Genomic DNA, 17,361 nt, shown 5'->3' on the forward strand with positions numbered 1-17,361 from the left:
TTGCCACTTGGTGGTTAGGCTCGGGACTTATTGACCGATGTGTTATGACTCATCGATGCCGGTCTATGAAAATCGATATAAGATTTTCCACGATTGCATGATTCCACCGTAAGTTATTTTCACTGAAAAACTTTATTTTTCTCCATAGGCAATATTTTAAATGATACATTTCCTTCTCATTTTCTGTCTCTTTTAGTTGTCCCACCAAGAGTTATCCAGGTTAGTGCAGAATGATTTAAACTAATTGCTCGATGAATAATGATAGAAAAAGAAATTACTGGATCATGACAAAACGCTCATAGTTCGCGTAGCATTTCAGCTTGTAAATTAGATTCAAAATGAAATAACATGCAAATTGCTCTGTTTACAGGTGTCTGGCAAGTGCCGATGGTGATGTGGCAAGATTTGAACGGTGGTCGTTGCTCAATGGGAGACGCCTGCTCGAATCCACCAGACTCCGATGGAGTTGTTAAAATGATTATGAAGAATTTTGAACGACATTACACAACCAACAGGTATGTGTTTGATTGGAAATACTCCAAAATCGAGTTTGCGAATGTTTTTTTTATCCCCTTTTCAATTTCATTACAGAGCTCCATTCGGTCTCTTCTACCATGCTGCCTGGTTCACACAACCGCATCACAAAGAAGGATTCATCAAATTCTTGGACACAATAAATGCGATGAATGACGTTTGGATTGTGCAGTAGAACCAATGCAGAAAAGAGAAAAAAAAGGGAAATGTGTCGGAATGCAAAATTCTTCTAATTATCAACGATGTCAGGAACATCACAACGAATTGAGAGAAACAATAAAAAACAAACGAGTAATAAGTCTTTTCACACGTCTTTTAGCTGCTGTAAGGGTTTCAAAAGCTTACTCAAAGGACAAGGTTTCGCACATTTGCAAACTCATTCGGTTTTTAGATTTGGAAGAGTCTAGTTTTGGAGATGTTGTGTGACATTAATTTAATTTCCATTTTTCACTTTGAAAAATTTCTTTGACTTAATTTAATTGAATGCACTGTCGGGAAATGGTCCATCCCAACATCGTAGAGTTCGTGGAATACATCCGAGTCGACCACATGTCCTATTTGGTTTTCGAGATGTTGTGCAAAACTTTGGAGGACGAGATCTACTCCGAAGCCTACGCATACGACAGGAAGCGGACGGCAGCAGCGGCTTTCCAACTTCTGCTCGAAGTGGACTACCTGCACAACAATGGAGTAATGCACCGGGACATAAAACCCAGCAATATCCTGGAGGATATTGCTGGTAACTTGAAAATCTGCGACTTCGGATTGGCCACAAAGCGAGAAGTCAATTTCGAACCGTACGGGACATACGCTTACCATGCACCGGAGGTATTCCTGAAAGTAGGATACACCAATCGTGTTGATATTTGGGTAAGGGAATAAAGATAACTGTGATTCATTTGTACATTCTTTTCATATTTTTTTCAGAGATTACTACACTGTAAGTTTTCGGAGGGGAATGAGTAATCTAGATACAGTGCAAAATAGCGGTTTCAACTGTTTTTGGATGAATTTACACTAATTTTAGGGGAAAATGTGTTATTGCTTATGCGAACGCTCAAGTAGCTACTATTCATATACGTGTCAATACATAGACACGCACTGGTGACCATTGACCAAGCCTGTGCAGTTGTATGTATTGTAAATTTTGCACACAGCAACTCGTTCAATACATACAACTGCACAGACTTGGTGACCAGTGCGTGTCTATGTATTGACACGTATATGAATAGTAGCCACTTGAGCGTTCGCATAAGCAATAACACATTTTCCCCTAAAATTAGGGTAAATTCATCCAAAAACAGTTGAAACCGCTATTTCGCACTGTATCTAGATTACTCATTCCCCTCTGAAATTTTGGTGTGTATGGGATATTTTTATTCATATGGGATAAAAATATCGCATAAAAACAACAGATATTTTTCGCGCGTTGTGTTAAACTCTCGCTCTTTTCGATCGACACTCTTCGTACCCAGCTCGAACTCTTCGTACCCATTGACGTCGTTTACAAACGACGGCACAAGCGATACACACACAGACATTGTGTTGACACACGAAGAGTGTTCAAAGAAAGAAGTGAGCGAAACATGTGCATGCACGCTCCGCGCAGCTCATCGTAAGTGTGAGGAGTATAACGAAAAAAACAGCGACTCTATGTGTGCAGAATCGCTATTGTGTATTTATCCGTTTCGCTGAACACAACGCGCGAAAAATATCTGTTGTTTTTATGCGATATTTTTATCCCATATGAATAAAAATATCCCATAGTAGTCTCTGATTTATTTCAAAAAAAATTGTTAAAATATTATTAATTAAACATTCTAAATGTTTAATTTCAATTCTGTATAGGCTGCTGCAATGACAATCGTGGAAATGAAACTGCGACGACCGCTTATCAAAACAGCCTCGAAGCACAAACTGCGGAAAAATAAATATGCGCAGCTTCCCGAAAAAAAAATCCCGAAAAAAAATTCCCAAAAAAAAAATTCCCTACACAAAATTCCCGAAAAAAATTCCCGAAGACAAACAAAATTCCCAAAAAAAATTCCCAAAAAAAATTCCCGAAACAAAATTCCCGAAGACAAAATTCCCCAAAAAAAAATTCCCAAAACAAAATTCCCGAAGACGTAATTCCCGAAGACCAACAAATGATGGCGGCCGGGGCATAAACAACGCTACGGCTTCGCATCTCTGTCGCCAACTGGTGCTAGCACCTGTACACTCACACATAATGTCAAAATCAATGTCAAATTCGTCAACACAAGAGTGAAAAAGTTTCCATTCAGTGTGTGTAGTACAGGTCAGGGACCAGAATTGGTGGGTACTTCTATTTGCTGGAAAATGATGGTTCTATATGCCGTATGATGGAACCAAACATACTTTTAGGTCACAACTTCATTCAGTGTGTGTAGTACAGGTGCTAGCACCAGTTGGCGACAGCGATGCGAAGCCATAGCGTTGTTTATGCCCCGGCCGCCATCATTTGTTGGTACGGGAGAATGCTCTCTTAATTATTTGCATTATAAAGTGTTTCCAGTTTCGACTTTATTTAACTCACTCTCGCATCTTTTGCCATCATTTTTTTTCTTTTTCATTTGCTAATTAGGGGGTTTTTCATCATGCAGTTATGATTACGTACAATTGCTCATTATTTATAATTAATAGATTTTTTTCATTTCCACATCCATCGTGAAACCATCGACGTGCACAGATACAATTTATTTCCAATAGGTGTCTATTTTTCGGACGATATAGCAATCCATCCATATTTTTGGACAAGTTCACACATATTGTCCGGTTTTGTGGCCAACTTCATACTAATACTATAATAACATGCCATTATAGTATTAGTATGAAGTTGGCCAAAAACAGGACAATATGTGTGTCCAAGTGTCAAATGTACAATAGTATATACAATAGTAGGGTTGGCCAAAAAATGAGACAATATGAGTGAAGTTGTCCGAAAATATGGATGGATTGGTATATTGTCTAAAAAACCGCCAAGGGTTGTCCAAAATTACTGTCTGTGTGCTTTTTTCTGAGAATCGTATTAAACGAATGAAACAAATTCCCCGAATGAAGTTAGCTCATGAAGCGGAAAAAATTCCGAAAAAAGGGAATGCACACAAATTACTGAGATCGGAAGAAATATATTTTGTCTACATTTAACTGTTGATACACAATTTTCTATTCATGTTTCATTCATTCGTTCTTTCATTCGTAAAATGCCCGTTAAACAAGTGCGTGTGTAAAATGGTGGGATAGAAAGAAAGCGTACGTAATGGCTTTTTTTCATCCCAATGGAGCTGACAAATAAAAATGAATGAATTGTTGGATACTGGAATAATTTACGTGAACTGCAAACAAATTAGCTGTGTGCGACGGCATGAAACCGTTTGGAGATTTTTCTTATCTTAAAGGGATTATGCCGCGTAGTAAACAGAATAAATTTTCGACGCCCGACATTTATAGCATCACACACAGTGTTCGCTTTGAAATGTGATGGTTGTACTTGGATTGACTCGGCTCACTGTTTTTAATTATCACCTCATAAATTTTATGGATTCACGTAAATTCGCCTTCGATATTCGCGTACGATGACGATCAAAACTCAAAAAATAAATACGCCGTTTGAACGTTATAATTGAAAAGTAAACAAAAAGTTTTTCCAACGTTTCAATGTTTACGATTGGATGCACTTACTGAAGAATTTGACGCGGTAAGGTCTTGGCCGTAACTCGGCAACTGTTGGTTGGCAAACAAAATTTTTTTTTAGTAAACAGAATTTAATTAAGATTTGGCTGTGTCCAAAAGTTACTTCTTCTGTCACACGCCACTCTTATGATTTTTGTTGTGGTTGACGTTGAGTGGCTTGACAACGGACTAGGCGGATAATTTTTCATCGACTGAATGAAAAGCGTTGAACTTTTGTTTTTTTTCTCGTGGTTCGAAATAGAGCGACAGTTGGAAGTATTGGACGTGATGAGATGTGGAACATAGACGCACATTCTGGAAGTGAAAATATGCTAATTTACTTTATGAAACAGCACCAAATTCAAAGATCAGCAATTCGGTTTGATTTATTGGTATTAGTGTGTGTGTGTGTGCGCCTTAAATACAAAATATCCCAAACAATTTTGACGAAATTAAAGATCGTGGTTTTCCCATTAATCCAATGAATTTAACACAGGCTTCTGCTGTGATTTACGCAAAAGGTCAACGTATCTGCGCCATTGAAACGAAGCTAAAATATATCTCGCTACTATGATGATACCAACATGAACAAATTTTATCGAGGAAAAAAGTTTCAATGTCGAAGCCATCGACCAATCCAAGCGTTTGAACGGCATTTGCAAAGTTTGAGCTTCGCTTTTTGTCCGACACTTAATTCAATTTATTCAGTTTGGTAGCGGTTCGAAATATTCCTTATCAAATTTTTACTGTTGGCTACATCCAGGAGTTAAATTATCCTGTCAAAAAAGGGATATCTTTTCCTTTCCGAAATGACAGTTGGTGCTGAAGAAATTTGCTAGCGAATATGAGTTACGCTCTGACAACAGCTGAATACGCCCCGACGATATCAGCAACACAAAAAAGATCCGGAAAAAACGCGAAAAAGAAATGGAATGATAATAATGCGGCAATAAAAAAGAATGCAGCACTTGTTATTCGCAGCCACTGCAACGATTTTTCCTCCGTTTTTGAACAAATTGTGAGGGTTGAAGAATACAAAAGAAATTCAAATAAGTGTGTTTGTTGATTTTCATGCAGTTATGCGCTCCGTTTATACGACAGTCGTGATTCTCGTATCACAATCCATACGAATAAACTTGAATTTTTCTCTTGTTATTTTTTTCTCATGAACTTCGTCGTTTTCTATTCATGTTTGTTGTATTGCATACAAATTCTTTATGCTCTTCATTTGCAATGCACAATAAATTCAGTCAGTATTTTTTGTCGTTTTTGCTCTTCGAAATTCGTATAATTCCATAAATTTACTTCGGATTTCATATCATCTTGAGTAAAGTATTGGTATTATAGAAAAGAATTCATCACACCGAAATAAAAAATGTAGATGCAAAAGTATACAAACGAAACCAAACAATCGTGCAGAGTTTTCCTTTTTCGGCAGCAATAAAGTTCCCCTTTTCTTTTGTTTACTCTCGCAGTCAACTAACACCAATATAAATCTCTATCTTTCATTTGAGTCGGAAAATCTAGAATAAATTGACAGATAACATGGACTTTGAATTTAATTTAATTGAAGTTACGGGATTTAATTTAATTTTTGTATTATGGGATCAAGGTATTGCACTCTCTGTTACTTTCTTGCAAAGACTTTTCAACGCATTTTATGCTAATTCACTTTTCATCGCCAAGTTAATCAGCAAATCGCATAAAACGCCCGCACACTGAAGAAGGAAAACAATTCCACAGTATCTCAGTAATGATTCCAAAATCATTCGCCTGGAATAAATGATGACATTCTTTTTCTCACTTTATAACAAAGCGATACAAAGATTCTCGATTTGCCAAAAAAATCATTGCCATCGATGGATATGAGGTGTGAAAATGTTTGTCGTGAGCATTGAACAACGAAAAGGTACGATGACAAGGTCTATAGGTTGGAAACATGCGAAGAGATTGCGAGTAGATAAAAATATACAGGATATTTTATGATGGTATGAGCCACAGACAAACGTGCTCGCATCATTTAGTTTCGGTGTGATCATCAATTTTAAGGAAGTTCTTCTTTACGACCCATTTGAATCTAAATAAAAAGAATTACATTGGTAATCCCAAACTTTTCCGTACCGTTGGCCAGCGTTGTCCGTAGGTACTTTTGGTTATTTTTTGTGAATTTTCTTGAAATAAAGGCAGTGAAAATAAAAAAATGAAAATAAAGTGAAAAATCGGTCACTTTAACTAAAACTTCGACAAATTTGTATGGTAGGTACCCGTAAACCGATTCTTATTGGCTTCAAACTTTCTGAGGTTTAATTTTTTTGAGGAAAATAAGATTCTGAAAGTTTCATCTTGATCGCATTTGCAGAAGTTTGATTTTTGGCCCTAAATTTTTTCCAAGAAAATTTCGACAAAAATTGAGGACAAAAGTTTGAAGCCAATCGGAGTCGATTTACGGGTACCTCCCATAAAAAAGTGTCAATCTTTTTAGGTTTTTCTTGGGGCAAGTACCCCAGGATCGAATCGAAAATGGCTCATCTTCGAAGTAAAACTCAGTTTATTGGATACAAAACTTTTGGGACTTTCAGATTTGGATTATCTCAATTATTTTTTGAGTTATCGTGTTAACAAACACCAAAGACGAAAACGACAACAACGACGGCACACGAACTGAAAAGTGTCTCAAAAAGTGGTTTTCTACGCGTTTCATGAGTTTTTATGATGATCTAAGCTAATTTTGCGAAAAAAGTTTTCGGGACCAATTCCTATACTTTCCCTTGACACGTTGTGTACGGAAAAGTAATAAAGTTACGAAATATACATAAAATCGGGCCATTAAATGGTGATATAAAGTGATAAATTCGAGCTTTAAATGTAGCTGAATGGTTGGGATCAGATCATGATACGTAGTAAGTTTGGGCTCGGGTTACCACACTGATCCGAAAGGGAGTTAGAGAGTGTTGAGTTTCTTGTGAAAAGAACGACATACCCATGATTCACCTTAATGAAAAGCGATCCATTCATTAAAATTACATAAATGGGAATTGCGAATCTAATAAAGAAAATCAAATTAATGGAATTTTTGATACTATTTATATGTATTTGTAGCGACGGCCTTGTGTCACGGGAGAATACACCGTTGTATAGTTTGTTTTTGTCATGGCAAACCGTTACACTTATTCGCTCGTCATGCGACAATGTTTTACATAATTTACCAACATCAAATACTTAGTTTTACCCATCTCATGTTAAGCACACAATAGTATGAATGAATTCAGTTTTTCCAAGAAAAGCTCCCAAACGGAAAAATTTTGTGTCCAATAAATAGAAGTCGATGTTGTCAATTTGGAAACCGAAACGTTCACACTGTGCATCAACAATGCGACATTGAAAGGTCAGAAATACCATTCGATGCAGCATCGTCAGTGCACAGTGAAAAATAAAAGACTACATCTGAGCGTTTTTTTCAGCTAACGATGCATTTAGCCGATATTTCTGCTAGTAATTTGAGCTGCAGGCAAAATTCCGCTTAAAATCTAGTCGGAATTTCGTCCGAAACTCCATATGCTAGACAAAATATAAGACTGGGCCTCTACCAGTCGAAATTTTGCCTAAATGTGGACTTTTATTTTTGACTGTGTGGGTTGATTCGCCAGTATCTGGCGGCTTTGAAATGTTTTTTTCTCGTTATTTGTGGGCGAACGAAATGTACCCTTCGAAAAGTTATGTCGCAACAATTGTTCGCCACCATGTTACCATATATGTAACCGATGCAGTCTACGGGGAGTTCCGTACTTCTTTTCCATCCATACAATTTGTTTTTATTTGAAGTTGTTCTGTGTCAGAATTTATGAAATGGTCTTTTAGCACTGTCTTACACCGCTGTGCTTTGATAGCTCGAGCAACATGTTGGAAAAACGCTCAAATACACCAAATAAATCCATTGTTATACACATTCATTTTTTCCCGATACACATGAGCTCCACTCTTTAATCCACTTCCTACTTTTCATCGGTTTTTCCAGGTGAAACGTTTAGAAAAATGTTTCAAGAACGCAACTGGTTAAATGGATTAAGCTTGTCAGGGATTTAAAGTCAGGTAGTGACTCCTGAACTTGATTAGATAACGAAAGGAAATGTATTGGGGTGCGAATGAAATCTGACATAGCTCACTTCATCTTGCTCACCCGACGAATGGGACCGATCACAGCGTAATTTTCTTCAATCAATGGAATTTTTAATGAGAAACACGCCTTCCGGTTGATTGACTACGTCTCCTGATTCAATCATGTCTACGCATCAATAAAGTAAACATACTGCTACCACCCACTCTCTCTCTCTCTCTCTCTCTCTCTCTCTCTCTCTCTCTCTCGAATACATGCTCAACCTATGCTTTTGGCCGGCGCAAGATAGCGGTGGCGCCTAAATAAGATGTATTAGCAATTTGCGGCATTTTTAAGAACTATCAATACTTGTTGTTGTTGTCATGAATTTCGCAACAACAAGAAGTATTGATAGATCCTAAACTTGCCGCAGACTCTATTTAGGCGCCACCGCTACCCACTGTCACGTCAAATACATTGGTTCTTATGGCAGAGAAGCACAGGTTGTACATGCTTCGATTTTACGATGCGATTTTAGACATTATTGAGCGTCTTCATTGATTTTGTTTTTCTTCTTGTCGTGACTTTGAAGCTTAAATTCATTAGAACGAACATGTTGTACAGGTACACAAAATATCAAAAGCCCTTAAATATTGCTTATTGAAAAACTTTATGCCATCTGTTGATTCTATCGCCAAACTTTTTTACACTGGCAGACAGGTTTAATCTCCGTTCTCGTTAGTTTTAGTCTGAGCTGATTCAATGATGTTAATAATTTACAAATATATGGTTTCGATAATTCAAAAGAAAAGGCCAATTTCGTGCTATGCTATGAACCGTTAAGTGTTCATAGCATAATCGATCACACCGTAATGGGTCTTTGGAAAAACACACCCTAAATCACTGGAAGCTATTACGTTTGGATAGAAATAAAATATTTACTCGATATTTGTAGACTTATTTGTTGTGATTCAACATCAATTTTTGTACACATGAGCACCGAAACAAAACATAGGGATATCGACACAAAAACGAATGAACTAAACGGACTCAACGACATTTAAATTGATGAAAAGTGCTGAAGGCCAGTCGCATATATATGCAATTCTGTCACATCTTTTCCTAACATTCAACTTTTTGCTTCATTTCTTTGTTTGAAATAGAAATGTAAACATCAAAGCTTCTTTTTTTCGTACTACTTCATGGGCCAAAGATCAAATAAGACCGTCTATTTTTACAAGAAAACAAATTCGGCCAATCCGAATTTTTCAAACAAAACTGAATTAGCTTCCTCTGTTTAAAGTCAATGCTTTTTTCTGCAGGAAAAATTCGAATGATTTAATGGTACTTGCGACTCGCTTTTCTTTTTGAACAATCTATGACAAAACAATGTAAGAGTCAATAGCGGAGTGAGAAGTTTTTGTTTGCCAACATTTGTTCAAACTACACTCGTATTTTAGAGTTTCAACTTGTTTTTTACAAATGTTTCACGCTCCTAGTTGAGCTGTGTTTTGTGGGACCATTCGCACTTGAATGGATCATTTGCTGTCCTTCAAAGTGTCGTTCAAAATCATGAAAAGAAAAATAATCTTAAATCTTTTAATGCGTGTATCAATCGCAGAACACGCATGGGTGTTGAATGTCATTCAACGCCACTAAGCTGTAGACATCTCTCTCCAGCTATACGGCAAACAACAGAACCAACACTGAACATGAAAGTGACATGTTCAATTGTGTTTGTTTGGTTAGTTTCAATTGTGCCGCTACGAGAGGTCACTTTTGCCGTTTCTTGTTGTTATGTTACATGTAAAATCAATGGTATTAGACGAGGATGAGAACACGTTCAAAGATAAATCTAACATGAGTATTTCTCATTTCTTTCGATTCCAACTTGTTTGTGGAGAGCTCATTTATTTTTGTTATAACCGTTGGATTCAATAACGAGAGACCCAGAGTTTATCGCAAAAATGGAGTCTTATCAATTCAATTTATGCACCGTGTTCGAACCCTCGTTTATGCTCGTTTCGACCGATTGAAATTTTGGTGTCTCAGTTTCATTCATATACAAAGTAAAACCGGAGCTAAACCGTTCCAAAGAAGATCGAAATGCCAAGGTGCAAAAAAGGGCAAATAATATAAAGAGGAACAGTCGTACGTCGTCGTTTCATTTGAAATGCTAAGCGAATGAAAAGATATGGAATAACATTTACGAAATGCATCAACTAAATAGAATTCAAAGTTTTAGATTGAACATTTAAAATGAATATTTCTGTGAAACAGTGCATCATCACATTGGATTCGGTGGGTTCGAAAGACTTGGGGTGTGTGCGAGAGTGAACAAGCAAACACAATTCATTAGAACCGTTAAATTCGTCTAGTCAACGACGTCGACGACAAAGACGACGAAGACGACGATCCGAAGTAGGGAACGCATCGAAATAAAATCTTCAAAACGTGAGTTCATGCAAAATTCATTGAAAACGAGCGGTTTTGAGCAGCGCTCAATGAGGACAGAACAACATGAACCCTAACGACTGGATGTCAGTTCAAAATTTCATCATTATGGTAAAATGATAGCACAAGTTGAAAATAAACACGCAAGCATCAAGGTTAATTCCCTTTGCATCGCTTCAAAGTCAAATATTACTTGATTCTTCTACTTTTCGCAACGCTTTCGTTTTTCTCTTTCCCCATGTGCTGCTATTTCATTCACGTTATGCGAGGTCTTGTCTCGAGTCGTTCCGATGGAGAGTTTGAAAACAACATGTATCTTCTTTTTCAAGCTTGGCAGCGATGTGTTGACACTTTGATACGTGAAATGAGTTCATATTTTCATTTTGAAAAGTACAAATTATGTCAAATGCAACTACGAAATGAGATTGACAAGAGAAGAAGCATTTACTTTGGAAATGAGCAAAGCTGAACTGAATTGAACGAACAATAAATGAAAATCATTTTACACTTTAATCAAATGGGGAACCAGTTCACACACATACATATATATACTAAATTCATGCAGTTCAGTGAGTGCTTCGGTCGTACCGATCCATTTTCGATGAAAATTTAATTTGTATTGTCTCAAGCGTTGACTTTTAGTTGTTTAGGTGCCAAACTAAACGATGAGTATCGTTGACTGCATCGTGTTCCGAACAGAGATACGTAGACAAGTTGAATGGAATTGCACGTTGTTTGGAAAGAGACACACAGAGAATAGACGGGACAGTGCGGTGTGGGAGTGAAAGGATGAATTTGTGTTTTGTATCTCTCTGCGTGGATTCAATGACATTGCTCACGTTTGTGACAATCTGCGGTAACTGGTATTAGTTATAAGCGAATGTAATCTGTTGGAAAAGAGTAATCGGTGAAAAAGGAAAACAACTGGTGATGTATCGTCACATGCAACATGCACACACAAATGTGATGGAGTGCCCAAAGTTTCAACGGGTTCCAAGCGTAACTTTTGAAATGTTTCTTGACCAAATGTTCCGAGTTTATTTTGTATAATGCTCTTTTGTATGCTCCATTCCTATCTCTACATGTCTCTGCTCGCAAAGTGTGTGCAAGCATTTGTTCGGGATTATCGATTTCGATAGCTCAGTGGTTTTCTTTCGATATGAGTTCTAGTTTTCTTAAGCGCATTTACATTGTTCTTTGAAGACAGTTTGAAATACGGTGAACGTGAGCAAACTAGCATTTCATATAAATCGCTTTCAGAAGTTGAAAAAAGGAAACGTTTCGAACATTTCTCCAAAGCACACACCATTCCGATTGGATTATTTATTTGCTTGAGACTTTGAATTCATGCCATTCTCTCTGACAGATGCAACGCATCTGCCATTGTGCACGAATCATCATGCAAAAATCTTCACTAGCTCGTGCACCGACCGAGGGATCGATCACTGATATGAAAAAGAAAACAACATTATTGCACCCGTTTTCCAATCCACATTCTATTAAGAAGAGATTAACCTGGATTATAAACAAACACACAATCATTATTGTTCCTTTGTTGAGTGAAGCCGTTTGTCTAAGCAGAGAAATCTCCTCTCTAAAAGCATTGTAAATCCTCTTAAATTGTGTCGACATTTTCAGTGCACTAACTTTGTCATCGAGCCAAGTAATTTAGCTTCGAGCAAATATCAATTAAGTCAGTTTCGTTAGTTGATTTCCGATGCTTGTGAATTATGATCGAAACCGTTTTCCAATGTTCAACCCATTTAGACCTCGAACGAAGTCAATTTAATAAGCGAAAAATAAACCAATCGACTGTTTTCCTTTAATCGGTTTTGTTTTCGTTTTTAAAAAGCCCAATGGCATCCGTACATAAGGGCAGATATTCAAATCTCCCCCAAATCGCCCGTATAGACGTTTCATTTCATGTTATTCGTTCGGCAATTCCAATAAAACGTCTCCGTACCTTCCATCAAATACCATTGAATGAAGCTTTTATTGATTTCATTGACTCGATTCAAAACCAACATTGAATACCCAGTGGAATAATCGAGAGACAAAAAAAACAGCATCGCCCGAGGCCTTAGCACAGAATAAATACGCATTGAAAATTGACAATTTTTCTTCTCCTCTATTCTGTTTGTGTAGCTCTACACCTTTTCTATCACCAAATTGTATTCATAAACCAGATCATTCTGGCTGCAGCACACACATTCCGTCGGAATGATTTTGCCGCCACAAAGCACATCCGAACGATGTGCCTGTCCTTTTGTGGAGGATTTTTTTTCTTTGCCATTGATTCACTTATATATGAAAATATAATGTGATGACATTTTACACCGGGCACCGGAGTGACAAAGGAAATCAAATTGAAGCACATTCGCCAGCCGATTGTTTACATTGGCACATCTTTAGACGGGTGAGAAATCAAGTGCACAAGAACAGACCACACTAAAGTAGATTAGCATTTGGACCTTAAGGTGTTTGTTGATACGCGAAAAAGCGTAATAAATACGTGGATCAGAAAAAACACATACAATTTCAATTCAAGTGTGGATCTTTTTATTTCTTTTTTTTTGTCTTTTACTCAAAGTCGCAAACTCGTTGGCGGCAAGCCATATCAAATATTTACTTTGGTATGCAATCAAAGAGGAAAAATTGGTCTCTTGAAAAATAAATCGAATTATTAGGCAAAAGTGAAATGAGAATCGCATGAGTTCTCTCGCTTTCGATTGAATGAATATATTGATGGGGCAGACGAGAATTTTTTTTTCTTCTTCTTCTTTAAATCCACTGTTGCACATTCATGGCAAAAAACGTCTGTCAAAAACAATATTCTGCATATTTTATTTCGGATTGAAATCGCATAAAAAATCGATTTGAACCGACTGACAACTGACACTTATCGTTTTTCAATTTTTTGTGACAAGCCCCGAAAAATATTCCAACAACCGATACGCAATCAATCATAAAAACGAAATGATTATGAATGAAATAAAAGAGCGTAGCGAGTAAAAACTCTTCATAAACGAATGTCATCAATATGTCAGCGTATTTGATTGAGTGTCATTATTATTATTGAAAACGAACTTGACAGGCCAAAACAAGTGACATTGTGTGTGAGTGATTCGTTCAATTTATTGAGCTCATAATCAGATTGGTCGTATTTAAGCAAATTGATTTCATTTGCCATTGTGTCCGTAGCAAATATTGCAAGTTTCGTAGGTTTGAATTTCACTTTCGAAATGATTTCACGGTAATCTTCATTGGCAAAAAAGAAAAACTTCGAACATAGTTCGAGCACTGATAATTTGAGAAGCAAATGCGAAAAACTTATTCAGATTGGTTGCACTCTATCGCAATATCCAACGATAAAGAGAAATTGCATGCTCAACAAAAATTCAATCATAACTTTCGCGATTTAATTAAAGCTAAATCAAATTTACGCATTCGTTCGCGAACAAAATCTCTCACATTCTTATTGGGTTTTCAACTATTCTTGAGATGGTTTGTGTGTTTATTTGTGCTGAATAAATGAATCGATAAAAGGAAACACCAAGTGAACGAAATCACTCAAACTCGATTGACTCGATTTTTGGAAAGACGGTCGCTGCTCTTCTCTGCTCGGCTCTGACGTAGCAATGGAGAAAAAGAAGAAGAAATGAAGAAGAGAAGAAAAATCGCTGGGTATATAAATGTGTACACTGTATATAAGATGATTTAGTTCCGAGATCGTATATGCATAGAACGTTTGCCACAAAGAAATATACATACATTTATCACATAAATAAAGACATACCTTTTGCCTCTGTTCGAAAAACGTTCGCCGATTCACACCAAAAACGGGAAAAATGGTTTTCCACTCGGTATTGGTACGTGCAAGACTTTTTAGGGCTTGATTTTTAACATGACACACTTTTTCGGTTTCGTTCTATATCATTCATTTGTTCCTCTCCCTCTCTGTGTCGCACATACGACAAAGAACGGATCTGCGGATAAAACCAACGAAGCAACATCAGTGAATGGAAAAAAATGTGTAAATGTATCATAAACTTAAGCTGAAATATCCGGAGATGGCGAAAAACAGAAAATTGGTGCGTTTCATTTTGAGAGGCCACGTTCATGGTCTTTTCGAACCCGGTGCATTCATCGTATACATACATTGTATTGTACATATGTATATCATAACAAATAAACAAACATACAAATAAATCAACTGAATTTTAATCAGAAACGTGCGCGATACAGGAAATGAGCTGAAATAGTTTCAGTTTGGTTGCCTGCAAGGCAAAGTGTCCCCCGAATAAAACTGTTTTAATGGCTGGATTTAAGCATATTATTTGTATGATTTAGTATTTACCCTCAACGCAAATACAAACAGATTGAAATAAATTTCGTTTCGTTTCATTTTGCAGATGGTGGATTAGCCAAGAGCAATTTGTTATCGCGTTGTTTTTGCATGAAAAATTTTCTTTGTTGACAAATAATAAGAGAACGGTTGGAAACAGCAAGAATCGTCGAATGACAACTTCAATTTCCAAACTGTTTGGTTTTGCTATTCCAAGCATGAAAATTCAATACCATCAAATGGCTAATAAAATCCGCAATTAGTTGGGGCACTTTGAAGAATCAGCACAAATGGATTTGCCGATAAATTCCGGTCATGAATGGATGAGATCTCAAACGTAATGGCTCATTGGAATGTCATTTCGTACACAATGCCAACAACATGGATTGCTTGGACCAGTTGATGAAATAGCAAAAGTGTTTATTTTGACTGCTCAAGTTACGAACCAAAATAATTCGCATTGAGTTGAAAGACAACTACTTCAGAACATTGTTTTGTTGGGACATTGAACCATAAAATAAATTGCACCAACGAGAACAATTAACAAACTCTCTCACACATACGCAATGACAATCTTTTGAAATGGAATCTGAGATTGTTCTGTTTTCAACTAATTCACGGTTTGAACGGTTTCCTCTTACTTAGAATTTGTTCAACTTTTATTGGGACTTTGAACTTTTTCGATGCTTCTCTCCTTGTCTATAAGTATGCAGGGAAATTTTTTTGATTTATGAACAAATCCTACCTCAAAAAGGCTTCAAGTTTGAAGAACTTTAGCTGAAGTTTGCTAAACAATTTTTGATTTTACTGTTCGATAGAAATACTGTTTAATTACTTTTATTCTTCAATACACACTTTTTCGGTTCTTTAATTTATTTGCCAGTTTTTGTTACACTCATTAAAAAAAAGATTTATGCAAAACTGTTCATGAATTTGAAAAACAAAATCATAATATTTTCATACGCAAAATAAATGTGTGAAATATTTGACGAATTTATCCGCCGCACAATGTTCAAATATATATGCTCTGTGATGTGCAAATATCGACGGGTAAATTATCATCATTTAGGGAGAAGCCAATTAATTTAAGGGATTTACACTTTGTTGGTAATACTTTTGGTAAAATCACTTTTTAGATTTTTATTTTTTTTTATTCACTTGAATTCGCCGACGATACTCCATGAACTGATGTCAGTGCCAAACTGTTTCGTGGATTGATCTCAACTGTTTCGTTGCTACAATCGAACTGATGCCAGTCGTTGGATGGAAATATCCTTAAATATTCGGCTTTACTGTTAAGCTGTTGACTGTTGCACTAAAGCTTCGAGCGGGCTAATAGCATCGAATGTGTAACGTTATGAACACGTTGAGAAGTATATTTGTTTCATACAAGTCGCGGGGGAAAAATGCTCGATTTTCTCGATGGAAAATTTGCTTTTGTTATCATGCTTCCATAAAAATGCGCAGTAGCTTGAATTATGCTCACTGCGCACTTACTGCAAACGAGCTTTTGCAGTAAATATTATTCGCGGTAATCGCCAACGTGCACCGTCGTCTTTGAATCGACTGAAACGTGGGCACTCCACTTTCTAGCACATTTTGATTTGAAAATACGGGGAAAACTTCAACAATAATTGGAATTCAGAAAGCACTGCTTTTCCAGCGAGAAGTAGAGGGAATGCTTATCAAGTTCGTAGAAGTTTCACATGTTTCAAGCGCAAACATGGCATTTTTCTGAATTACACCAAAAATTAGACATGTTGGCCATTTTTCATCCATGCTTTTTTTCATACACAAAGCGACTTGCACTTTTTATTCACTGTATGTTTAGGATGGCATATTAGACAATACGTACCAACGAACGGTATACTAGATAAAAATACTTCTGTTTAATTTCTCCTGGATATTATTATGGTAATTATTCCGAGAATTGATGCGGTACTCTTCCGCATCGCCGTAAGATAAGCACAGATTGATGTGGTATATTGTGGTTTTGCTGCAGTTGACATATCTATGAAACTATTATGACTTTGGTTCTCCTACTATAGTCGTCTTTTCTAGTTTTTTTTTTGTACAATCTTGATACTTGAAACGATATATTATAATTATATCGATTGTATGATACGGCAATTATCAGGCATGCTGTTTTATATGTCTACCAATTGTGGTTATTGCATTGCATTCCATGGGTTCTTCATGCTGATGAATAGCAGTCATATATGACCATAAAAACTATAGTTTT

General features: G+C 36.6%; 2 protein-coding genes across 3 annotated transcripts in view; one reads left to right on the forward strand and one right to left on the reverse strand.

Annotated features, from left to right (window-relative positions):
* LOC129567822 (soluble guanylate cyclase 88E) overlaps nt 1-16,442 on the reverse strand; it is a 65,451-nt gene extending 49,009 nt beyond the window's left edge. The window contains exons 1-2 of one of the 2 annotated variants that reach the window (XM_055445184.1): nt 15,955-16,442; nt 14,571-14,760 (exon numbers count right to left, since the gene is read on the reverse strand). The gene's annotated coding sequence lies outside the window, so the exon portion shown is untranslated. Of the gene's footprint in view, nt 1-14,570; nt 14,761-15,864 lie in introns of both variants that reach the window. The other variant, XM_055445179.1, reaches the window with a different exon arrangement.
* On the forward strand, nt 84-949 carry LOC129567970 (chitin deacetylase 8-like). The gene is made up of 4 exons (XM_055445387.1): nt 84-108; nt 197-219; nt 371-515; nt 592-949. The coding sequence occupies exons 1-4, from the start codon at nt 98-100 to the stop codon at nt 707-709; spliced, it is 297 nt and encodes a 98-aa protein (XP_055301362.1). The 5' UTR covers nt 84-97; the 3' UTR covers nt 710-949.
* Nucleotides 16,443-17,361: the final 919 nt, after the last annotated feature.

This window comes from Sitodiplosis mosellana, unplaced genomic scaffold, assembly GCF_009176505.1.
Source record: "Sitodiplosis mosellana isolate CC-2019 unplaced genomic scaffold, AAFC_SMos_1.0 Smas_scaffold_1, whole genome shotgun sequence".
Lineage (NCBI taxonomy): Eukaryota > Metazoa > Arthropoda > Insecta > Diptera > Cecidomyiidae > Sitodiplosis > Sitodiplosis mosellana.

Excerpts from the sequence above, each read along its gene's own strand:
- LOC129567970 (XM_055445387.1), top strand. Across the intron at positions 220-370 it reads TCCCACCAAGAGTTATCCAG|GTGTCTGGCAAGTGCCGATG; the intron begins GTTAGTGCAGAA and ends CTCTGTTTACAG. Across the intron at positions 516-591 it reads CGACATTACACAACCAACAG|AGCTCCATTCGGTCTCTTCT; the intron begins GTATGTGTTTGA and ends ATTTCATTACAG.